The sequence below is a fragment of the Hemitrygon akajei genome, chromosome 3 (genome assembly GCF_048418815.1).
Source record: "Hemitrygon akajei chromosome 3, sHemAka1.3, whole genome shotgun sequence".
In the NCBI taxonomy this organism is placed as follows: Eukaryota; Metazoa; Chordata; class Chondrichthyes; order Myliobatiformes; family Dasyatidae; genus Hemitrygon; species Hemitrygon akajei.
Window position 1 is genome coordinate 206,292,402 of NC_133126.1, and position 26,116 is coordinate 206,318,517.

Below are 26,116 nucleotides of genomic sequence, written 5' to 3' on the forward strand. Positions count from 1 at the left end.
TTCTCACTGCCACTCTTGCTGCAACAACCTTTGGATCTGAAGATTCCCGGTACTGCACACCTCTCTTGATCCCAAAACCTTGAACTCCTCCTCATTGGATTTCAGGGGGAGCCTCAGTTTGCAGTTATTCCCGTACAGAGCAATGCTGCTGATGTTCCTTGGTAAACTCAGCCATCTTCGCAGGAACCGGCTGACTGCCCTCTCTACTTCAGCAACAGTGGAAATTGGAAACTCATAGAGAAGCAGTGGCCAGTGGATTCTTGGTTGTACAGTACACCGTGCTGGTAAATCCATGCCTTAAACCGCCCTGGAAGGCCAGTCCTCTCAATCTCTTGCAACCATTGTTCAAACTCCCCACAGGTGTTTCTTATTGCTGCCCTTTTCTTTGAGTGTTGCATCAAACATCTTCCCAAGACTTTTTACAGGGTTCTCTGTGATGGTAGGAATTGGAATGTCCTCAATAGAGAAACAAAATTTCTCCTGGACTCTCCTCTTCTTCAGTACTACAGATCTTGATTTTGCAGGTTTAAAGGACATCCTTGCCCACCTCATTAACCTTTCCAGCCCCTTAAGAATCCACCTAGCACCAGGCACTGACTCCGTAGTGATAGTCAGATCATCCGTGAAGACTCGTATTGGTGGTTGGCGGATCCCAAATCTTGATTTCGGGCCTCAGCACTCTGGCTCTGCAGATTTTACCAGCATGTTCATTGCCAGGGCGAAAAGGATGACTGAGATGGTGCAGCCTGTGATGATACCAATCTCCAGCCTGCATCAGTCTGATGTTATTGGCCCTGTTGAGACTCTCAGGTGGAACTCATTGTAGTAGTCCATAAGGCGGCTGCCTGGTACCCTTGGAACGCCACCCTTCTGGACGGAGCTATCAATGTAATTGTTCTTCAGGAAGTACTCTGTTAGGTGCTTTGCCACCATGCTGAAGAAGATCTTCCCTTCAACACTCAGCAAGGATATTATCCTAAACTGGCTGATGTTCTCGGAGTTCTGTTCTGGAATCAACACTCTGTTTGCATACTTCTATTGATTGGGCACTTTGCCTCTCTTCCAGATGACCTTGAGGATTCTCCACAGCTGCCGGAGAAGCCGGGGGCAGCGTTTGTAGATGTTGCAGGTGGCGCCACTCGGACCAGGCACTGAGCCAGCTCCGGCTTTCTTGACTACTTGCTGAACCTCCTGGAAGAGAGGCTCTCTAAGTTCAAAAGCCTCTGTTGGTTCCACGGGGGTGATGAGGGCATCACAGTCTCCCAGTTCAACTTCTCTGTCCGGGTTACTGAGGTGCTTCGAAGATGCTGGTCCATCTGTTCCTTTGTGCAGGACAGCTTTCCGCTTCTCTTCTGACCCAGCAGCTGTTTGGTGAACTGAAATGGATTGCTAATAAATGCAGATCTTTCCTGTGCTCTTTCTGTCCTGCGTCTCTCTGATGTTGCTGCACTCTTCTCAGAGTTATGAGCCTTTTCCTCAGCATCACACACAGCTCTTCCAGTGGTGCCCTTTCATCACGGTTTGTCAATTTATGTTGTTTTTGAGCGCCTTGAGTTCTTTCTGGATCTTGTGGATTTTGGTGGATTTGTTGTTTCTAACCTATGGCTGTTTGGTCCGCTTCTCTTCCTCGGTACCAAATCTTTCTGCTGCCACAGTTATGATCATTGTTCTCATTCTCTGCAATCTCCTCTCCACACCACCTTTGGCCACTGTTTCCAACACTAGATCTACATTCTCAGCAAATCTTTGCCATTCTGCTGTCTGGCAGGCTTTGGACCATCTGCAGTATACTGGACATTCAAGAGTGTCAGGGAAGTGAAGTAGGTGCAGTGAAAATTACGAGTGAGAAGGTGCTCAGGAGGTTTAATGGTCTGACGGTGGATGAAGCTCCTGGACCTGATGAAATGCACCCTCGTATTCTGAAGGAAGTAGCTAGAGAGACTGCAGAGGTGTTAACAATGTTCTTTCAAGAATCAATAGATTCTGGCATTGTACTGGAAAATTGCAGCTATTTAAGAAGGGTGGGAAGCAGCAGAAAGGAAACTGTAGACCTGTTAGCCTGACATCAGTGGTTGGAAAGTTGCTAGAATCAATATTTAGGGATGAGATTACAGAGTACCTGGAGGCACATGACAAGATAGGCCAAAGCCAGCATGGTTTCCTAAAAGGAAAATCCTGCCTGACAAACCTTCTGCAATTCTTTGAGAAAATTACAAGCAGGGTAGACAAAGGAGATGCAGTAGATTGGGTGTACCTGGATTTTCAGAAGGCCGCACACGAGGCTGCTTAGCAAGATAAGAGCCCATGGAATTACTGGGAAGTTACAAGCATGGGTGGCTCATTGGCTGATCAGCAGAAAACAAAGAGTGGGAATAAAGGGATGCTATTCTGGCTGGCTGCCAGTTACCAATGGAGTTCCACAGCGGTTGGTGTTGGGACTGCTGCTTTTTAATGATGTATGTCAATGATTTGGACTATGGGATTAATGGATTTGTGGCTAAATTTGCCGATGATATAAAGACAGGTGGGGGAGTGGTTAGTGTTGAGGAAATGGAGAGCCAGCGGGGAGACTTAGATAGTTTAGGGGAATGGGCAAAGAAGTGGCAAATGAAATACAATGTTGGAAAGTGTATGATCATACACTTTGGTGGAAGAAATAAATGGGCAGACTATTATTTAAATAGGGAGTGAATTTAGATGCAGAGATGCAAAGGGACTTGGGAGTCCTTGTGCAGGATACCCTAAAGGTAAACCTCCTGGTTGACTCGGTGGTGAAGAAGGCAAATGCAATGTTGACGTTCATTTTTAAAGGTATAGAATATAAGAGCAGGGATGTTATGTTGAGGCTCTATAAGGCACCTGTGAGAGCACACTTGGAGTTTTGTATGCCGTTTTGGGCTCCTTATTTTAGAAAGAATATACTGACATTGGAGAGGGTTCAGAGCTGATTCATGAGTATGATTCCAGGAATGAAAGGGTTACTGTATGAGGAACATCTGGCAGATCTTTGGCTGTATTCCTTGGAATTCAGGAGAATGAGGGGGGATCTCATTGGAAAATTGGAAAAGAAAAATAAATAAATAAATAATAAATCATATGAAAATATTGAATAAAGGGTCGCCAAACTTGTTCAGAATTAAAAGATGTATCAAACTTCCGGCTTCTGACTGAACTGTATTGAGAGATTCATCTTCAAGCCTGGATGAGCATGCTGTAGTTGTCACCAACATTAAACGTAGATGAGTGTGTGCCTACAAAAACTTCATATACATTCTCAAACTAAAAGCCATGGATGAACCAGGAGGTAAGTTGTCTGTGGAGGGCTAGATCTGCGGCACTTAAGTCTAGTGACCCAGGTCTGTACAGGGTATAATTTACGGAGGACTATTTCAAGGGTGAAGAAACTCAGAATCAGAATCAGGTTTATGATCACCAGCATGTGAAGTAAATTTGTTAACTTAGCAGCAGCAGTTCAATGCAATACATAATCTAGCAGGAAGAGAAAAAAATAATAATAAATAAAATAAAACATAATAATAAATAAACACATAAATCAATTATGTATATAGAATAGATTTTAAAAATGTGCAAAAACAGAAATACTGTATGTTACAAAAAGTGAGGTAGTGTCCATTTAGGAATCAGATGGCAGAGGAGAAGAAGCTGTTCCTGAATCGCTGAGTGTGTGCCTTCAGGCTTCTATATCACCTGCCTGTTGGTAACAGTAAGAAAAGGGCATGCCCTGGGTGCTGGAAGTCCTTAATAATGGATGCTGCCTTTCTGCATGAAATGTAAGAGATGCCGTTGAGGGCAGCATTGATGGTGGAGGATGGGAAGTCCCTTTCTTTGAAAAAGGACATCTCCTTCATTCTGGAGTGAAAAGCCTCATCCTGAGAACAGATGTGGCAGAGGCAGAGAAATTGAGAGAAGGAGATGGCATTTCTACAAGTAACAGGGTGGGAAGAGTTTTAGTCCAGGAAGCTCTGAGAGTCTGTGGGCTAATAACAGACATCATTAGATAAGCTATCTCCAGAGATGGAGACAGAGAGATCGAGAAAAGTGAAAGGAGGTGTTGGAATTGGGCCAGGTAAATTTGAGGGCAGGATGGAAATTGGAGACAAAGTTGATGAAGTCAACAAACTCTGCATGGGTGCAGGAAGCAGCAACAATGCAGTCGTCGATGTAGTGTAGGAAAAGTAGGCTTGGAACATAGACTATTCCACGTAGCCAACAAAAAGGCAGGCATAGCTGGGACCTGTGTGAGTGCCCATGGCTACACCTCTTGTTTGAAGGAAGTGGGAAGAGCCAAACAAGAACTTATTAAGAGTGAGGACATTCCACTAGATGGAGGAGAGTGGTGGTAGAGAGGAACTGGTTGGTTCTGGTGTCCAGAAAGAAATGGAGAGCTTTGAGGCCTTCCTGGTGGGGGATGGAGGTGTATAGAGATTGGGCATCCATAGTGAAAACAATATCATGGGGGCCAGGAAACTTATTTCCCATGGTAGGGGAGTCTAGGACAAGAAAGCACGAATTCAGGATTGAAGGACATACATTTAGACAGAGATGCGGAGAAATTAGTCAGAGCATGGTAAATCTGTGGAATTTGTTGCCACGAGTGGCTGTGGAGGTCAAGTCATTTGGTGCATTTAAGGCAGAGATAGATAGGTTCTTGATTAGCCAGGGCATCAAAGGATATGGGGAGAAGCAGGGGGGTGAGGATGACTGGAAGAATTGGATCAGCCCTTGATTGATTGTCAGAGCAGATGATGGGCTGAATGGCCTTCTTCTGCTCTTATATCTTATGGTCTTATTCTAACTTCTTAAGGTACACTCACATGTCCCACTTGTGAATGTCCTGTGAATCCACTTAGGATAATTTTACCTTGTATCTCCCAATTTGCATTATTTATATTAGTGGTGTTGACGGTGGTTCGGGATCCCCAACTATCCCATAAAAAGGTAACAGAGTAGCGTCTGACCCTACCACTCACTAGTTGGTCTTCTGGTTTCATCTCACCTTGTGTCACACACGCATGTTGGTGAGGCCTGACACCATCACTGAAGCTCAGGGTACAATCCCCTGGATGGTGGTGTCTCCACCATGTTATTTTGAGGGCTCCATCTTTCTGGCCCCTCCAAGGGCAAACTGCATTTTTCTCATCTCAGGTTTGGACATTCTCTCTTAGTGTGCCCCCCTTGACCACAGTTATAGCATTTAATTACTCCACCTTCAGTTCTCCCTGTTACTGGCCCTGTTCCATTTCCTCTGCTCTCACATGCCCCTTGACAGCATGGCAGGAACACCCTTGGGGTGGGTCCCCTACCCTCATTTCTCCAGGCAGATGCCTTACTTTTGATCGTCATCACCTTCCCATTTGGGAGTTTAGATGGTTTTGTGTCTCCTTTTCCCACACTCTACACACTTTCCGCAGTACCCATGCCTCAGTATGTGTGGGTTCAGAAGGACCAGTGCCTTTTTAGATTCATCGGTACAGTGAGACACCGGTGTCCTCAGTCATCTATTTGAGGTCTCTGGTCGTAAATGGTGCCTCTCTAATGCTGTCCCATAAACCCCTTGGAACACAGTCCATAAACGGGATGCAAATGCAGTGGGCTGTTTACCTTTCCTCTGGTAACATTTGGCTAGAGCATCCACCGGGTCCCCTCTGTTAACTCCCATAACAGTCATTATTGTGGTTTTCAGTTCCTCATTTGTTCCCTCACCATGTCACTGTATATCTGACAAAGCTGAGTGTATATTTGGGTGTAAACACATTATAATCAATCTCCTTTCCTCAGAGTCGTTGAGGCCATGTATTATTCTCTGATGACTAGTTGCTCAGAAAAGCTCTCGAGGACTGTCTCCAAGCACACGTGTCCTGATATCTTTAGCAATATCTCTCAGCTGCTGTACCCCAAATGGTGTGGTGTATGTTATATTCTATTTGGATTTTTTTCCCCTGCTCTTCCCTCCCTGATAGTAACTAGGGGTGCCAGTCGTGCAGACAGTAGCACTGGCTCCCGTTGGTAGGGTGTCAGTGGGAGTTCCTTGGGAAATAGTGTTTCATAATTATTGTAACTGTATCTAGTAGCTTCATCTGCTAAATAATGCCATTCATATCTCCATATTCACCTTCCTTCCCTTTTTCAGTTCCAAAAGCACATATTCCTCACTGTGCAGCAAGTTGGTCCTGCAGCTTTTGAATCTGCTTTAAACACTTTGTATGATCACCAGTGTTACTATTCCTTTCCTGTGCTGATTTCTGAATCACATTCATAGCCGTCTTTAAATCACTGCACTGTTTCCTTAAACCTTTCACTTCATCCTTCGCCATTTTGGCTGCTTCCTCTAGTTTACTTTTCTCTTTAAGTAATTTCTCACACTTCAACTGAAATTGGTTCATATGCATCAAGTCCATGCCTCTCTGACCCTGTAAATCAGTAACCCTTTCTCTTCAGGTTTCTACCTCCTTTTGTGTTCTCCTTCTACCCTATCTCGCTCAACTTCTGCTTTTTGGCGATATTTTAGAATATCCTGTCGTAACCTATCTCACTCGGCTTCAGCTTTTTGCCGACATTCGTTTTCCAATTCTAATCTATGCTGTTCTGTCTGAGCAATTTGTTGTAATTCTATCAAATCCTCAATTAAACAACCAACTGCTACTGGTTTTTGTAATTGTCTGAACTTCCTGCTCGACAGCTTCTTTGGGCGATTTTCCACAGGGCATCACCGGGTTTTTCCTTGACAGCCAGGGTGACCGACAAACTCCTCATATTGTGGCCACTTACCCAATATGTATTTCTGGAGTTATCCCCTCCAATCAAAACAATCCAAGTCCGGTGGACTTGCAGAATTCTTCATCCTGGGTCAGTAACCGCTAACTACCCAGCCCCAGACCTCTGTACCTCACCCACATGGTCCAACTTGAGTCTCCCGCTGAACAAAGAAATTTATCCTTGAGCCCACACAGGGAAGCCAATTTTATTACAAAAATCACCCCTTTTAATAATGATCAGTAAGGCACAGAGAATCTGTATTTACCAACAAGTTTTATTATTTCAACTATAAAGCACGTGGGTTCACACTCTAACTACCTGGGTGCATTCTGCTAGAACCCCTGACACTCCATGAACAGACAATGAAGGGTAATGTGTTTAAAGAGGGAGGAGAAAAGGATCAACCATGTTGAATGGTGGAGCAGACTTGATGGGCCAAGTGGCCTAATTCTGTTCATATGCCTTATGGTTTAAAAGGGTTTAATGGTTTAATAGGCTACTTGGGCCTTAAAACCAATTCATTTGGGCAGATGGAGATCTGCAGCCGTGGTTGGCTGCTCATCTAGGTGAAGGAAAACTCTGATCTCAAAACCTTCACTGCCATGCGACTATACCCACTCATGGGGAAGGCTTTGGGAGTAAATTCCGAGGGAAAAATCTGGCAGTCCTACATTGAGTTCAGTGCTGACTGGCAACTCCTGCAATGCTGCTGGTACCAAACTGTATTGGTCTCTGCCGTTCCTTTGGGTTCATCAGTTGCGTGGTGAGGGGCAGCTTCCTACATGGGAAACAGCTTGGTCTCCATAATTGTACTGCCCAGACTTGCATATCCAGTCAGCTAAGATGCAATATCTATGGTCAACATATGACCAACAGAGGCCTCAGACTCAGTCAGGGGAGTATAAGTTCACCAGCTCGTGGAATGAAGTGGTGATTAAATTTACCATATTTAAAAACTCCTGTAGTTTTTTGTCGCATGGGGCAGTGAGAAATCCATAATAGCAGCTACTTTTGATGGGAGGGATTTTGCACCTTCTGCAGAAATGCGATAGCCAAGAAAGTCAATGGTTGATAACCCAGGCTGGCATTTCAAAGGGCTAATAATCAACCCATAATGGCTTAAGCACTCGGAGGACATTTACAAAGACAGGTGTGAAAAAAGGGCCAAAAGGATCACTGGGGACCCAAGTCACCCCGACCACAATCTATGCCAGCTGCTACCATCCGGGAAATGGTACCACAGCATAAAATCCAGGACCAACAGGTTCCAGGAGAGCTTCTTCCACCAGGCCATCAGACTAATTACCTCACGCTGATTTGAGTGTATTTCAATGTTACATTGGCTGTTCTATTTATTATAAATTACTATGATTGCACATTGCACATTTAGGTGGAGACATGATGTAAAGATTTTTACTCATGTATGTGAAGGATGCAAGAAATAAAGTTAATTCATTTCGATTCAATCCAGAGATAAGACACATGTTGAGATTTGAACGCACTAGTGACAAGTATGTCATCCAGATTTTTAAAAAAGGAAATATAAATCTTTTAATGCAGAATCCGTCACCCGTTGGAAAGTCTGTGCTGCAGTTTATCAGTCTAAACGCTATGCGCAGAAACTCAAAAAGACCATAGATATAGGAGCAGAATTAAGCTATTTGGCCCATTGAATCTACTCCGCTATTTCATTATGGCAGATCCAATTTTCCTCTCAGCCCCAATCTCCCTCTCCCCAAATCCCTTCTTGCCCTGATCAAACAATAATCTAGCATCCTCTGCCTATATATATACTTTGCCTCCACAGCTGCCTGTGGCACAGATTCACCACTCCTCATCTCCATTCTAAAAGGACTCCCATCTATTCTGAGGCTGTGTCTTCCAGTTTTAGACTCTCTCACCATTGGAAACATCCTCTCCACTTTACTATTCACCATTCGATAGGTAGGTTTCAATGAGGTCATCCCTCATTCTTCTGAATTCTAGTGAAAAGAGGGCCAGAACCATCAGATGCTCATCATATAACAATCCGTTCAATCCTGGAATCATTTTTGTGAACCTCCTTTGAACCCTCTGCAGTTTCAGCCCATCCTTTCTAAGATAAGGGGACAAAACCTGCTCATAATACTCCAAGTCAGGTCTAACCAGTGTTTTATAAAGTTTTAACATAGCTTTCTTGCTTGAGTAGATTACATGATTGGCATAACATTGTGAGCCAAAGGGCTTGTAAAATGTTGTAGATTTCTGTTATTCTTGTCCTCTTGAAACGAATACTGACGTTGCATTTGCCTTCCTTGCCACAGTCTCAACCTGCAAATTAACCTTTAGGGAAACCTGTACGAGGACTCCAAATTCCCTTTGCACCTCAGTTTTTTTTTTCTCCATTTAGAAAATAGTCAACCCTTTCATTTCTTCAACCAAAGTGCCTGAACATACACTTCATGATACTGAATTTCATCTGCCATTTCTTTGCCCATTCTCCTAATCTGTCTAAGTCCTTCTGTAGCCTCTCTACTTCCTCAAAACTACCAGCCCTCCACCTATCTTCATATAGTCTGACAACTTTGCAACAAAGCCATCAATTCTGTCATCAAATCATTGACGTACAGTATAACTTAAGAAGTTTGGTCCCAACACAGACCCCGATGGAACACAACTAGTACCAGCAGTCAACAGAAAAGGCTCCCAATGTTCCTCCTCTTTGCCTGCTGTTTTATCCATGTTGTTAAGTAGCTTTATGTGTGGCACCTTGTCGTAGGCCTTCTGAAAATCCAAGTACACAACATCAACTGATTTTCCTTTGTCTTTCCTGCTTGATTCTTTTTCAAAGAATTCCAACAGATTTGTCAGACAAGAGTTTTCCTTGAGGAAAACATGCTGACTATGGCTTATTTTATCATGTGCCTCCAAGTACCCTGCAATCTCATCTTTAATAATCGACTCCAACATCTTCTCAACCACTGAGGTCAGACAAACTAGCCTATAGTTTCCTTTCTTCAGCCTCTCCCTTCTTGAAGAATGGTGTGACATTTGCAATTTTCCAGTCTTCTGGAACAATTCCAGAATCTATTGAGTCTTTAAAGATCATTACTAATGCCTTCACGATCCCTTCAGTCATCTCCTCCAGAACTCTGGGGTGCACGTCATCTGGTCCAAGTGACTGCCTACCTTCAGACCTTTCAGTTTCCCAACAATATAGAACGTAGAATATAGAAATCTACAGGCACATTACACTCCATGTGAAAAACCTCTGACATCCCTCTTGTGCCTACTTCCAATCACCTTAAAACTATGCCCCTCGTGTTAGCTATTTCAGCCCTGGGAAAAGGCCTCTGGCTATCCACACGATCAATGCCTCTCATCGTCTTATACAACCTCCCCCATTGCTTTATCTCTAGTAACCTCACACTCTTCATGCCCCCTGAACTTTCACCATACTGCTAGTGTCTTCCACAATGAAGACTAATGCAAAATACTTATTCAGTTCATCTGCTATTTCATTGTCCCCCATTACTACCTCTCCTGCATCATTTTACAGTGGTCTGATATCCACTCTTGCCTCTCTTTTATATTAGAAACTTTTGGTATCCTCTTCAATATTATTTGCTAGTTTATATTTGTATTCCATCTTTACTTTCTTAATGACTCTTTTAGTTGCCTTCTGTTGGTTTTTAAAAGCTTCCCAATCCTCTAACTTCCCACTACTGTTTGCTCTATTATATGCCCTCTCTTTGGCTTTTATGTTGTCTTTGACTTCTCTTATTAGCCATAGTTGTGTCATCTTGCCTTTAGAATACTTCTTTTCTCTTTGGGATATATGTATCTTTTGCTGTCTGAATTGCTTCCAGAAAGTCCAGCCATTGCTGTTCTGCTGTCATCCATGCCAGTGTTCTTTTCCAATTAATTCTGGCCTCTCTCATGCCTCTGTAATTCCCTTTACTCCAATGTAATACTGATACATCTGACTTTTGCTTCTCAAATTTCAGGGTGAATTATGATCATTTTCCCCTCAGGGTTCTTTTACCTTAAGCTCTCTAAACAATTCTGGTTCATTGCACTATATCCAATCCAGAATAGTTGATCCCCTAGTGGGCTCCACCACCAACTGCTTTAAAAAACCATCTTTCAGGCACTCTAGAATTTCCCCCCCCCCCCTCCCACGTAATCCAGCACCAACCAGATTTTCCCAATCTCCCTATGCCTTTTGGCATACATTTTCTATCTCCCATTGTAATTTGTAGACCATATCCTTACAATTGTTTCGGATCTGTATACAACTCCCATCAGGATCTTTTTATCCTTGCAGTTCCTTAGATTTATCTACAATGATTCAACACCTTCCAACCACTCTCTAATAATTTGGTTTAATTTTTTTACCAACAGAGCAACACTGCTCCCTCTGCCTTCCTGTCTATCCTTTTGATATAATATGCATCCTTGGACATTAAGTTCCTAGCCTGAATCTTTCAGGCATGATTTAGTGAGGCCTACAACATCATACCTGCCAATCAGAAACTGTGCTGCAAGTTCACCTACCTTATTTCCGTATACTGTGCACATTCCGATACAACACCTTCAGACCTGTATTTACACTTTTCTATTTTGTCCACCTTCTACATCGCAACTCATCCTGTTAACTGCAATTTTGCCCTATCAACAGCCTCTCCTCACTACAAATTTTCTCTGTTTGTAAACCAGCTACCTCATCTTCAACACTATTATCCGACTTTTCCTTCAGTCCTTCCTGCACTGCAATGTGGGCAGCTCCAGACACTAGTCACACCATGATCAGCCTTTCGATTCCTAACTTTTTCTGATGTCTTACCAGCATCTTTCTCCACAGCCTCTCCACTAACTGTTGTGGCACCCAGGTTCCCATCCCCGTGCAACCACCGGAGGTCCTGCCCTTTAATTCCCTTTGCAGAACCTCATCACTCATTCTACTCATGTCATTGGTACCTACATGAGCCACAACTTCTGGCTGTTCATCCCTCCACTTAAGAATACTGATATATCGCAGACCCTGGCATCCAGGAGGCAACGTACCATCTGGGAATCTTATTCTCATCCACAGAACCTCCTGTCCATCCCCCTAACTAATGAATCCTCTATTAACACAGCATGCCTCTTCTCACCCCCCCCCCCTCTGAGTCACAGAGGCTGACTTGGTACCAGAGACCTGACCACTGTGATTTTCCTCTGTTGGATCATCCCCCCCAAACCCCCTAACCTTAGCCAAAGTGATATACCTGTTGTTGAGGGGGATAGCTGCAGGGGTACTCTGGACTGGCTGCTTTCCCTTCCTGACTGTCACCCAGTTTCCTGTCCAGTCCTGCACCTTGTAACTACCTTTCTGTGTGTCCTATTAATCACCCCTTCAGCTTCTCAAATGATCCAGAGTTCATCCAGTTCCAGATCAAACTCCTCAACATGGTTTGTTAGAAACTGCAGCTAGATGTGTTTCACTGGAGGTCTCCCCGTCTAACCACATCCTACAACAGGAGCATTTCACTATCCTGCCTATCATCCCTACTGTCCTAGCTGAGCAGATATAACTTACTCAGAGTGAAGCCACTCTTTGCTGAAGCCTTGAAGAGCTAAATCCTTAAAATCACCACTCTGACCCTGCCCACTCAGACAACAGCCTCTGTACTTGCCCCTACTTTCCTTTAATTGGCTCTTACTAATCAATCCCAAATGCCGAATGGGTCAAAACGGAGTTATCACAGCTGTTTTTGGGAATGTCCTCCAAGCACACAGCCCCTAACTAGATCAATTTTGGAAAAAAATTACTTTCTGGCTTGTTTAATTACTTTCTGGATGTGTGGGACCGCGTAATGATCGGGGGTGGTGGACTCATTAAGGTGCAGCAATCACCATATGGGCAACAACCAGCATTGGACTTGGGGACCATATGGAGGGGAAAGCCAAGGGGGGTATTCAACCTGTGTAAAATGCCAAGTATTTCCATGATAGCAAACTCAGCCTTAGCAGTTGCCAGCTTTTCTGGGTCCAGTCGATATGTGTGCACAAAGATTGGCAGGCCAGGTGTAGGAATGTGGTGCTCAACCTCTTGTTTTGTGACTAGTGGAAAATGTGTGCTTGATGAGGTTTGGGAATTCGCCCAGCAGCTGAGTAAACTCAGTAGTAAATCGGTAGTGCAAGTGCTTGACAGAGTTATTGTGGGGAACTTACTGAGGGAGCGGGGTAACGATCCATAGTCCTTGACAGCCTCAAGACAGCAGTTCTTAAGACTGAATAGCAGTCCTTGGGCACATAGGCAATCTGTACCAAGCAGAAGTCTAGCCACTATGGCCAGGACGAAGTATTTTTGAAAGAGTGTCCGTAATGAACAGTAGACGACTCTGGCAGCTGTTACTCGTGGTGTTCACAGACCTCTGATGTCTTGATGTGCTGGCACTGTCGAAGTTGGAAGGCAGTCAGCACTTCTTAGCATTCATACCAATGCAAACATGGAAAAGACAGGCACAGCATCATCTGTTTTGCAGCCATAGGCATCCTTATGTTGGGGGTCTTGCTGAGTGCACTGATTGAAGTAGAGAAAGGAGGAGGGATTATGCACCGCAGTCTGGCTGAGTGTTGACTTTCAGCCATTTTAGCAAGCTCCATATAATCCTTCATGGGTGCATTACTATAAATCACACATTGTACATTTAGATGATGACGTAACGTATAGATTTTTACTACTCATGTGTGAAGGATGTAAGAAGTAAAGTCAATTCAATTCAATAGCAAGGGCCATACGATTTTGATCATGCATTTTCAGCATGAAGTGTTATTTGAAAATAAAACACGGATAGTGATTTCCCAGGTGAGACTGCATATGGTCCATTAGTGCCAAAGGCCTAGTATCACTGAGACTGGGTAAGGGGTGCAACTGTCTGGCACGCTCAGACTCTGATAGTCCAAAAGTCTGTAAAAGGTGAGTTTTCAGCAATCGGTATTTATCGTGTACAAGCAGACTCACCACTCTCGCAGCCATGGAGTTTCCGAGCTACACTGCTACAGAGTAGAATTTGGTGTTGTCTCACAGAGCAAGCTGGGCCTCAGCTTGTACAAATGCAGCAATGGCATTTTGCTCCCGAAACTCCAGCAGTTTCAAAGCCAATATATTCAATAACTCCAGAATCATCCTGGAGCATCGGGATCACCAATATAGGTTTTTGCAAATAAAGCAAAGTGAGGAGCTTCATGTTTAATGGAACCCATAACACATTTTATTGAACTCCAAAACCTAAACACAAAACCGTGCTAAAAGTCTTTACGTAACAAAGTCATCATGTCAAACCAGCCTCTCAAAGCGAAACCCCAATTTAGTGTCGGTGGTTGTGAATTATGTACATTTCTCCCAATGACGTTACTCTACAGGATTGCAGTCATGGGTTGGCCATTTCTTCCAATCGTAATTTTTTTTTTATTCAGAACTTGTATAGCAGTCGCCTATTATAGTTCTATCTCTAGCTCAGTGACCATTTATAATAATCTCATATCTGAACAGCCAGCCATTTCACAAATCTGTTTGAACTTTATATCAGTAATAATTTCAATGTGTATAATTTAATGCCATTTATCTTTTACTCATAATTTCACCAAAGTATTTTCATTCCACTGTTCTGTTGCAATCTCCTCCTCATACTGTGACCAGTTTCTCACTATTCTTTGCCTCATTTCACTGGACAGTTTTTGCCTCTGTAATATCATAGAGTCCTACAGCATGGAAACAGACCCTTTGGCCCAAGTCATTCATGACTCAGTTGCCTAACTATTGATGTCCCTTTTGCTTTTGTATAATTTATATTATAATTTATGTAACTTATGCTTTGATTGTGAATGTTTTGCCTCTGTTTTCAATGCACACATCTGACAATAAACTTAATTTTGACTTTGAGGTCACCCCCAGTCTCCTTTGCTCCAGCTTACCCAATCTCTTTTCATTATTAACCTCCATCCTGGTGAACCTCCTCTTGCACTGTCTATAGTGCAACCACATCTTTCCCCACACTCTCCACCACTGAGCACATCTACATGAGCTCTGTCACAGGAAAGCATCATCCATCATTGAGGACCCTCACCACCCAAGTCATGCTCTCTTCTCACTACTGCCATCAGGAAGAAGGTACAGGAGTCTCAGGACCCACACCACCAGGTTCAGGAACAGTTATTTCACCTCAATCATCTTGCTCCTGAACCAGAGGAGATAATTTCACCCAATTTCATCTGCCCCATCACTGAACTGACTCCACAACCTATGGACTTACCTCCAAGGACTCTTTTTTAAAATTTTTTGTTTTTTATTTACTATGAATACCCACAAGAAAATGAATCAGGGTTGTATATGGTGATATATTTGTACATTAATAATAAAATTACTTTGACTGTTTGTACTTTCCAGTAGTGTGGCAATCAGAATTGCACCCAATAAGTGTTTTGTATAACTGCAACATAATATTCCCAACTCAAATTCTGTTACTCAGCCAATGATGACAAGCATGCCGTATGCCCCCTTCACCACCCTTTGTACATGTCTTACCACCTTTAGGGAACTATGGACACGCCCCTAGTTCTCTTAGCACCCTACTATTCATATTCCTCAGCTCACACCAGTTACTGCATATGTCCTATCCCTATTTGACTTCACAATGCAACACTTTGCACTTGTTGGGAATTCCATCTCCATCACTCTGCCCAACTTTCCATCTGATTTATATTTTCCTGCAGGTTTAGAGAAACTTATTTGCTATCCACAATGTCACCAAGTTTCAAGTTGTGCATATTTAAGAATCATACTTCCTGCATTTAAATCCAAGTTATTACTATATACCACAAACAGCAGAGGTCCAAACACCAATCCCTGTGGTACTTCAACAGTCACAGACTTAACAACTGTCCACTGCACCCTTAGTACCTTTTCATTAAGCCAGTTAATCAACATGTCTTGGATCCCATGTGCCTTTACTCTCAAGACCAAGGAATTGATTGTGGACTTCAGGAAGAGGGATCAGCAATGGAGAGCAGTTGCAAGTTCCTGGGTGTAACATCTCTGAAGATCTATCTGGGCACAACATATTGATCCAATTGCAAAGAAGCTACAACAGCGGCTGTATTTCATTAGGAGTTTGAGAAGGCTTTGTATAACACCAAAGACTCTTGCAAATTTCTACAAATGTACCATGGAGAGCATTCTAACTGATTGCATAAACCGGAGGGGTCACTGCACAGGATTTTAAAAAGCTGCAGAAAGTTGTAAACTCAGCCAGCTCCATCATGAGCACTCGCCTCTCTAGAATTGAGAACACCTTTAAAAGGTGATGTCTCCAAAAGGTGGCATCCATCATAATGAACCTTCATCATCTAGGACATGCCCTCTTCTCGTTGCTACCATCAAGAAGAAGGTACAGGGTTCAGGAACAGCTTGTTACCCTCTACCATCAGATATCTGAATGGACATTGAACACTACCTCACCTTTTCTTTTACTCTTTTTACACAACTTATTTAATTTATTTTATTCTTCTTCAGCTGTCCATCGATTTTCGATGATACTGAATCCTGAGCAGGGTTGTATGGAAGCCCTGCAGTTGCCCATGCTGCGTCTCCCCTCTCCATGCCTTTGATGTTGTCCAAGAGAAGGACCCAGACAATTTGGCACCAGTGTCATCGCAGTGCAATGTGTGGTTAAGTGCCTTGCGCAAGGACACAACACGCTGCCTCAGCGAGGCTCAAACTAGGGACGTTCAGATCACTAGACTGATGCCTTACCTCGTGGCCACACGCCACACTATTTTATAGAGTTTATTTTATAGAGTCATAGGAAAATATGGCACAAAAGGAGGCCTTTTGGCCAATCTTGTCCATGCTGAACCATTAAAACTGCTGATTCCCCTCGACCTGCACTATACCGTAGCCCTCCATACCACTAACATCCATGTACATAAACGTTGAAATCGAGCTCACATGCACCACTTGCACACACAGCTCATTCCATACTCTCAAATCTCTGAATGAAGAAGTTTTCCTCATGTTCCCCATAAAAGTTTCACCTTTCACCCTTACCCATGATCTCTCGTTGTAGCCCTGCACAACTTCGGTGGAAAAAGCCTGCTTTCATTTACCCCATCTATACCACTAATAATTTTGTATACCTCTATCAAATCTCCCTTCAATCCTCTACATTGCAAGGAATAAAGTCCTAACCAATTCAATCTTATAACTCAGGTCCCCCAGTCCCAGCAACATCCACATAAATTTTCTTTTACTCTTTCAATCTTATTTACATGTATAGGATGATGAATAAACTGCAGCTTCTCTTCAACAGCTTGAACCAGGAGTTCATGGTTTTCCATACAAGAGAATTGCTACTGTACAGAGAGTCCAGCAACCCCCAAGTCTCGTGAGCAGGCTTTGAGGTCTGGGCCGATAGGAAATGGAAGGCCAAGACACAGTGGAAATGACTGAGTTCATGTCTGAGGCACAGAGATCTGGTAGGGACAGTGACATCTGGGTCAGTCAGGGCTGGGCAGCTTCCCTTCAAACTGCTTCAAAAGGGCCCACCAGGATGGGGCAGCAGATAGCTTGGACAGTGGGAGGGTGCACTGAAACAGAAGATCTCCTAGTCACCATCTGGCAGACAGGACCCCAGCACATCAAGTTAATGATCTAGACTGTGTACAACGTCCTTCCTCGTCCAGCAAACCGTTTTGCTTGGGGCAAAATTGAGGCACCATTATATCCTCTCTGATCTAGCAAAGGGACTCTGGAACATAGAAACATAGAAAATAGGTGCAGGAGTAGGCCATTCGGCCCTTCGAGCCTGCACCGCCATTCAGTATGATCATGGCTGATCATCCAACTCAGAACCCTGTTCCTGCTTTCTCTCCATACCCCCTGATCCCTTTAACCACAAGGGCCATATCTAATTCCCTTTTAAGTATAGCCAATGAACTGGCCTCAATTGTTTCCTGTGGCAGAGAATTCTACAGATTCACCACTCTCTGTGTGAAGAAGTTTTTCCTCATCTCAGTCCTAAAAGGCTTCTCCTTTATCCTTAAACTGTGACCCCTCATTCTGGAATCCCCCAACATCGGAAACAATTTTCCTGCATCTAGCCTGTCCAATCCCTTTAGAATTTCATACGTTTCAATAAGATCCCCCCTCAATCTTCTAAATTCCAGTGAGTATAGGCCTAGTCGATCCAGTCTTTCTTCATATGAAAGTCCTACCATCCCAGGAATCAATCTGGTGAACCTTCTTTGTACTCCCTCTATGGCAAGAATGTCTTTCCTCAGATTAGGGGACCAAAACTGCACACAATATTCTAGGTGTGGTCTCACCAAGGCCTTGTACAACTGCAGTAGAACCTCCCTGCTCCTGTACTTGAAACCTCTTGCTATGAATGCCAAAATACCATTTGCCTTTTTCACCGCCTGCTGTACCTGCATGCCCACTTTCAATGAATGGTGTAGAATGACACCCAGGTCTCGTTGCACCTCCCCTTTTCCTAATTGGCCACCATTCAGATAATAATCTGTTTTCCTGTTCTTGCAAACAAAGTGGATAACCTCACATTTATCCACATTAAATTGCATCTGCCATGAATTTGCCCACTCACCTAACCTATCCAAGTCACCCTGCATCCTCTTAGCATCCTCCTCACAGCTAACACTGCCACCCAGCTTCGTGTCATCCGCAAACTTGGAGATGCTGCATTTAATTCCTTTGTCTAAATCATCAATATATATTGTAAACAACTGGGGTCCCAGCACTGAGCCTTGCGGTACCCCACTAGTCACTGCCTGTCATTCTGAAAAGGTCCCGTTTATTCCCACTCTTTGCTTCCTGTTTGCCAACCAATTCTCTATCCATATCAATACCATACCCCCAATACCATGTGCTTTAAGTTTGCACACTAATCTCCTGTGTGGGATCTTGTCAAAAGCCTTTTGAAAATCCAAATATACCACATCCACTGGTTCTCCCCTATCCACTCTACTAGTTACATCTTCAAAAAATTCTATAAGATTCATCAGACATGATTTTTCTTTCACAAATCCATGCTGACTTTGTCTGATGATTTCACCTCTTTCCAAATGTGCTGTTATCTCATCTTTGATAACCGACTCTAGCATTTTTCCCACCACCGATGTCAGGCTAACCGGTCTATAATTCCCCGGTTTCTCTCTCCCTCCTTTTATAAAAAGTGGGGATATATTAGCCACCCTCCAATCCTCAGGAACTAATCCAGAATCTAAGGAGTTTTGAAAAATTATCACTAATGCATCCACTATTTCTTGGGCTACTTCCTTAAGCACTCTGGGATGCAGACCATCTGGCCCTGGGGATTTATCTGACTTTAATCCCTTCAATTTACCTAACACCACTTCCCTACTAACATGTATTTCCCTCAGTTCCTCCATTTCACTAGACCCTTGGTCCCCTACTATTTAAGAAAGATTATTTATGTCCTCCTTAGTGAAGACAGAACCAAAGTAGTTATTCAATTGGTCTGCCTTGTCCTTGTTCCCCATGATCAATTCACCTGTTTCTGACTATAAGGGACCTATATTTGTCTTAACCAATCTTTTTTCTTTTCACATATCTATAAAAGCTTTTCCAGTCAGTTTTTATGTTCCCTGCCAGCTTTCTCTCATAATCTTTTTTCCCTTTCCTAATTAAGCCCTTTGTCCTCCTCTGCTGGACTCTGAATTTCTCCCAGTCCTCAGGTGTGCCGCTTTTTCTGGCTAATTTGTATGTTTCTTCCTTAGAATTGATACTATCCCTAATTTCCCTTGTCAGCCACGGGTGCACTACCTTCCCTGGTTTATTCTTTTGCCAAACTGGGATGAACATTTGTTGTAGTTCATCCATGCGTTCTTTAAATGCTTGCCGTTGCATATCCACCGTCAACCCTTTAAGTATCATTTGCCAGTCTATCTTAGCTAATTCACGTCTCATACCTTCAAAGTTACCCTTCTTTAAGTTCAGAACCTTTGTTTCTGAATTAACTACGTCACTCTCCATCTTAATGAAGAATTCCACCATATTATGGTCACTCTTACCCAAGGGGCCTCACATGACAAGATTGCTAACTAACCCTTCCTCATTGCTCAATACCCAATCTAGAATAGCCTGCTCTCTAGTTGGTTCCTCGACATGTTGGTTCAGAAAACCATCCCGCATACATTCCAAGAAATCCTCTTCCTCAGCACCCTTACCAATTTGGTTCAACCAGTCTATATGTAGATTGAAGTCACCCATTATAACTACTGTTCCTTTATTGCACGCATTTCTAATTTCCTGTTTAATGCCATCCCCAACCTCACTACTACTGTTAGGTGGCCTGTACACAACTCCCACCAGCGTTTTCTGCCCCTTAGTGTTATACAGCTCTACCCATATCGATTCCACATCCTCCAGGCTAATGTCCTTCCTTTCTACTGCATTAATCTCCTCTCTAACCAGCAACGCTACCCCACCTCCTTTTCTTTCCTGTCTATCCCTTCTGAATATTGAATATCCCTGGATGTTGAGCTCTCATCCTTGGTCACCCTGGAGCCATGTCTGTGTGATCCCGACTATATCATATTCATTAATAACTATCTGCACATTCAATTCATCCACCTGGTTACGAATGCTCCTTGCATTGACACACAAAGCCTTCAGGCTTGTTTTCACAACACTCTTAGCCCTTATACAATTATGTTGAAAAGTGGTCCTTTTTGATTTTTGCCCTGGATTTGCTTGCCTTCCACTTTTACTTTTCACCTTACTACTTTTTGCTTCTACCCTCATTTTACACCCCTCTGTCTCTCTGCACTTGTTCCCATCCCCCTGCCACATTAGTTTAAATCTTCCTGAACAGCAGTAGCAAATGCTCCCCCTCGGACATTGGTTCCAGTCCAGCCCAGGTGCAGACCATCCTGTTTGTACCGGTCCCACCTTCCCCAGAATTGGTTCCAATGCCCCAGAAATTTGAATCCCTCCCCCTTGCACCATTTTTCAAGCCATGTATTCATCTGAAATATCCTCCTATTTCTACTTTGACTAGCACGTGGCACTGGTAGTAATCCAGAGATTATTACCTTTGTGGTCTTACTTTTTAGTTTATCTCCTAACTCCCTAAATTCACCTTGTAGGACCTCATCCAGTTTTTTACCTATATTGTTTGTACTTATGTGCGCCACGACCACTGGCTGATCACCCTCCCACTCCAGAATGTCCTGAACATATCTACAGCAGCTGCCCAGAAGTCCTGGGAGAAGGCTGCTACCACTGGCACTATGACAGGTGCTGAAGGCAGTGGCAAAAAGTACCTTCTCATCTATTAACAATAGAAGGCACCTCAACAATCCAGAAATCCCACAGACTCTATCAAAGCCTTAGACCAACCACAGCCTCAGCCCACATTACCAGCAGGTTTTCTCACCATAGTGTCTGACTGGCAACTGAAAGTCGATATTGGCAAGCAATTAAAGTTCCCTGACTTCATCACATCATCATTCCTGAGGCCTGACATGGTCCTTCTGTCAGAAACCTCAAAGCAGGTATCATAGTAGAGCTCACAGTTCTTTGAGAAGACCCAATTGAGGAGGCATTTGAGCATAAGAAAACAAAATACCAGGAGCTGGTAGAGCAGCACCAGACATGGGTGGAGGACACGATGTGAGTCTATAGAGGTGGGCTGTAGAGGTTTTTCTAGCTGCTAGCTGTGCAAAAGCTACTCTCTCCTTGGCATTACAGGAGAAATGCCTCCAGATGGCTATGCATCAAAAGTGTGACCCACGGACCAATACTACTGGGACACAAGCCAGGGCCTGAGCAACCCTGACTGGGTCACCTGGGTGAGAATGATTGATGTTGAAAGACCTGAAACACCCGATAACCCCAGGTTACATCAATGATGATGTAGCTCAGGTCTTTCCTGTAGATAGGTGACCAACACTGCACACAATACTCCGAATTAGGCCTCACCAACATCTTCTATAATGTCAACATAACAGCCCATCTCCTGTACTCAGTACTTTGATTTATGAAGGCTAATATGTCAAAAGCTTTCTTTACAACCCTATCTACCTGTGATGCCACTTTCAATGAATTATGGACCTGTATTTCCAGATCCCTTTGTTCAACAGCACTCCTCAGTGCTCTATCATTCACTGTGTAAGACCTACCCTGGCTGGTTCTACCAAAGTGCAACACCTCACATGTGTCTGCATTAAATTCAATCTGCCATTTTTCAGCCCATTTTCAAGCTGGTCTAGATCCTGCCAGCCTTCCTTGCTGCCCACTACACCCCCAATCTGTGTCATCCACGAAATTGGTGATCCAGTTAACCATATTATCATCCAGATCATAGAACATAAAACATTTAAAACCTACAGCACAATACAAGCCCTTTGGCCCACCATGCTGTGCCAAATGTGTACTTACTTTAGAAATTACCTAGGCTTACCTATATCCCTCTATCTTTCTAAGCACCATGTACCTATCCAAAGGTCTCTTAAAAGACCCTATCATATCCGCCTCCACCACCGTTGCCAGCAGCCCATTCCACACACTTACCACTCTCTGAATAAAAAACTTACCCCTGACATCTCTGTACCTACTCCCCAGCACCTTAAACCTGTGTCCTCTTGTGGCAACCATTTCAGCCCTGGGAAAAAGCCTCCGACTATCCATACAGTCAATACCTCTCATCATCAAAAATTCAAAAAGTTGAATTTCCCCATGGGGATGAATAAAGTATCTATCTATCTATCTATCTTATATACCTCTATCAGGTCACCTCTAATTTTCCTTCACTCCAAGGAGAAAAGGCCGAGTTCACTCAAGCTATTCTCATTAGGCATGCTCCCCAGTCGAGGCAACATCCTTGTAAATCTCCTCTGCACCCTTTATATAGTTCCACATCCTTCCTGTAGTGAGGCGACCAGAACTGAGCATAGTACTCCAAGTGGAGTCTGACCAGGGACTTGCTAAAGTCAGAGTGGTCAGCAGCACTGGGGCTCCACAGGGGACTGTCCTGTCTCCCTTTCTCTTCACCATCTACACCTCGGACTTCAACTACTGCACAGAGTCTTGCCATCTTCAGAAGTTTTCTGATGACTCTGCCATGGTTGGATGCATCAGCAAGGGGGATGAGGCTGAGTACAGGGCTATGGTGGGAAACTTTGTCACATGATGCAAGCAGAATCATCTGCAGTTTAATGTGAAAAAGACTAAGGAGCTGGTGGTGAACCTGAGGAGGGCTAAGGCACCAGTGACCCCTGTTTCCATCCAAGGGGTCAGTGTGGAGGATTACAGATTCCTGGGGATATGAATTGACAATAAACTGGACTGGTCAAAGAACACTGAGGCTGTCTACAAGAAGGGTCAGAACCGTCTCTATTTCCTGAGGAGACTGAGGTCCTTAAACATCTGCCGGACGATGCTAAGGATGCTCTACGAGTCTGTGGTGGCCAGTGCTATCATGTTTGCTGTTGTTTGCTGGGGCAGCAGGCTGAGGGTAGCAGACACCAACAGAATCAACAAACTCATTTGTAAGGCCAGTGATGTTGTTGGGGTGGAACTGGACTCTCTGATGGTGGTGTCTGAAAAAAGGATGCTGTCCAAGTTGCATGCCATTTTGGACAATGACTCTCATCCACTCCATAATGTACTGGTTAGGCACAGGAGTACATTCAGCCAGAGACTCATTCCACCGAGATACAACACTGAGTGACATAGGAAGTCATTCCTACCTGTGGCCATCAAACTTTACAACTCCTCCCTCAGAGTGTCAGACACCCTGAGCCAATAGGCTGGTCCTAGACTTATTTCCACTTGGCATGATTAACTTATTATTATTTAATTATTTATGGTTTTATATTGCTATATTTCTACACTATTCTTGGTTGGTACAGCTGTAACGAAACCCAATTTCCCTCGTGATCAATAAAGTATGTCTGTCTGTCTGTCTGTCTGTCATCAACTTTCCTGGTAACTTCCTCACAAAACTTATGCACAAAGCCATGGTGACTGTCCCTAATCAGTCCATGTCTATCCAAATACTCATATATCCAGTCTCTGGATATCCATAATACATACATTATGTATTGCAATGTACGACGGGTGATTGATAAATTCATGGCCTAGGGTAAGAGTCGATTTTAGAAAACTTAGTACATTTATTTTTCAACAAAGTGTCCTCCTACATTTACACACTTAGTCCAGTAGTCGTGGAGCATACGGATCCCTTCTTTGTAGAAGTCGGCGTCTTGGACCGCCAAAAAGTGCTGCACATCAGGGGTGATTGATAAGTTTGTGGCCTATGGTAGAAGGAGTGGAGTTATTAACTTCATACTTTCTGCATAATCACTCAAAGAGTTGAACTGCACGTGCATGTAACGAGAGCTGTATAAGTCATCTTCTACCTTAGGCCACAAACTTATCAATCACCCCTGCTGTGGACCACTTTCTGGAGGTTCAAGATGTCGACTTCTACAAAGAAGGGATCCGTATGCTCCACGACCACTGGACTAAGTGTGTAAATGTAGGAGGGGACTATGTTGAAAAATAAATGTGCTAGGTTTCTAAAATTGACTCCTTCTACCTTAGGCCACGAATTTATTAATCACCCCTCGTACTGCTGCCACAAAACAACATATTTCACAATATATGCTGGTGATATTAAACCTGATTGTAATTCTGACTAACCCACTATACAGGTGTTTAATGCACCTTCGAAATTATTCTAGTCGAGCAGAAGGCAGAATAGACTTAGCAGTGAATATTTATGGAAGACATCTCATTTACTTTCAGTGTTTAACACAAAACTGACCTTAGCTTTGTTGTTTAGATTGAGATTCCGATCGTGGACCATAACCATTGCAAGAATGTTTATTCTCAGCTTGGGAGAAAAGTCACAAACGATATGATCTGTGCCGGACTCAAGCAAGGTAATGGCCACATTCTAGTCTGATCACATTAGATTACATGCCTAAGCACAGTAGTTAGAGCAGCTGAATGTGTTCACAATTTAGTTAACAGCATTCATCTTCCTGTCATGTGGACACAGCAGTAAACCATTTCACTCTTCACCAGTCCATTCATCACGGTCTCTCAAATATCTGGTCCCAGTACCTCCTCCGTTATTCAGATAAAATTCTCAGAACAACCTTCTCTAATATCTGAGATAATAACTGGTTCCTTAAGTCCTGTATATGATTGTGTTATGACAATGGTAATGATGAAGCAGTGAAAGGAGATATTATGTCTGTGCAAGACCCCAGAATGTCTTATCTCACTCCTGTATGCTGAAAGGTCTGCCACGTCCACTCCACCACCTTCCAAATGTACCCTTAAGAATTCCTCATTCTCCAGCACCGATTCAAACCTGTTTTCAAATGATTAATGGGATTAACTCCCACCAGGGAGAGATCACCTGGTCCAGATGATATTTCTCATATATTCTCCTTTTCGTTTGTTCTCTATGAACTTCAATTGAGCTCTTTGATTACTATCTATGCTGGAGTGTGTATTTATCACAATCTATATCAAATTTCTTATCATTTGCAAACTGTAAGGCTCTCTGTTGGTTAGGGTCGACCATCAATGTTGCATCCCAGCTGTCTACGTGATATGCAAGCTAAGGCAATACAAGATAGAGAGCAAGCTGTTGTCCACGCAGGCTCCCCTTCTCAAAAGGAATATCAGAGACCAATACCGTTTGACACCAGCAGCATCTCAGGAGTTGCCAGTCAGCATTGAACCCAGTGTAGGACTGCCTTAAGGACTCCAGCTCCAGATATTTCCTCAGAATTTACTCCCGAAGCCTTTCCCACGAGTGCATATAGCCACAAGGCAGCAGAGCTTTGAGATCAGAGTTTTCCTTCTCCTAGATGAACTGCCAGTCACAGCTGACGAGCCACATCTGTCTGAAGTAACAGGTTTTAAAGTGCCACTAAACTGCCTTTGCCCCTTCTCCTATCAGAAGAAACAGTTCCACTGGGCTTAGTAGCTAAGCCACACATAAATTGGACTTGGTTGTAAGAGGCTGTTTGAGACACATGTCTTTGGCAGCATTTAATAGGGAGTGGGTGTCATGGTCCCTCCTAGCACCTGGCTGTCTTACTCAGGAATTGGGCCTTTAACACCTTGTTTAGTTCCCAATCTATTCCCAGGTTCCAATAATTACCAACACCTGCATTCCATCAACCAGAGTAGTATAAGAACCCTGTGACCACTACTAAAAGGTGCCAGTTTGTTGGTTGACTCGTGTACGAGTAACTTCACTCTATGGTGTTTAGGACTATCAGTTCTAAGTCTAGCCTTGTTCCTGAATTA

General features: G+C 43.5%; 1 protein-coding gene across 1 annotated transcript in view; it reads left to right on the forward strand.

Annotated features, from left to right (window-relative positions):
- The window catches only part of masp1 (MBL associated serine protease 1), a 370,450-nt gene that overhangs the window by 339,911 nt on the left and 4,423 nt on the right, over nucleotides 1-26,116 (forward strand). The window contains exon 15 of the mRNA XM_073041738.1: nucleotides 24,630-24,729. Coding sequence (XP_072897839.1) covers nucleotides 24,630-24,729 — 100 coding nt within the window. The remainder of the gene's footprint in view (nucleotides 1-24,629; nucleotides 24,730-26,116) is intronic.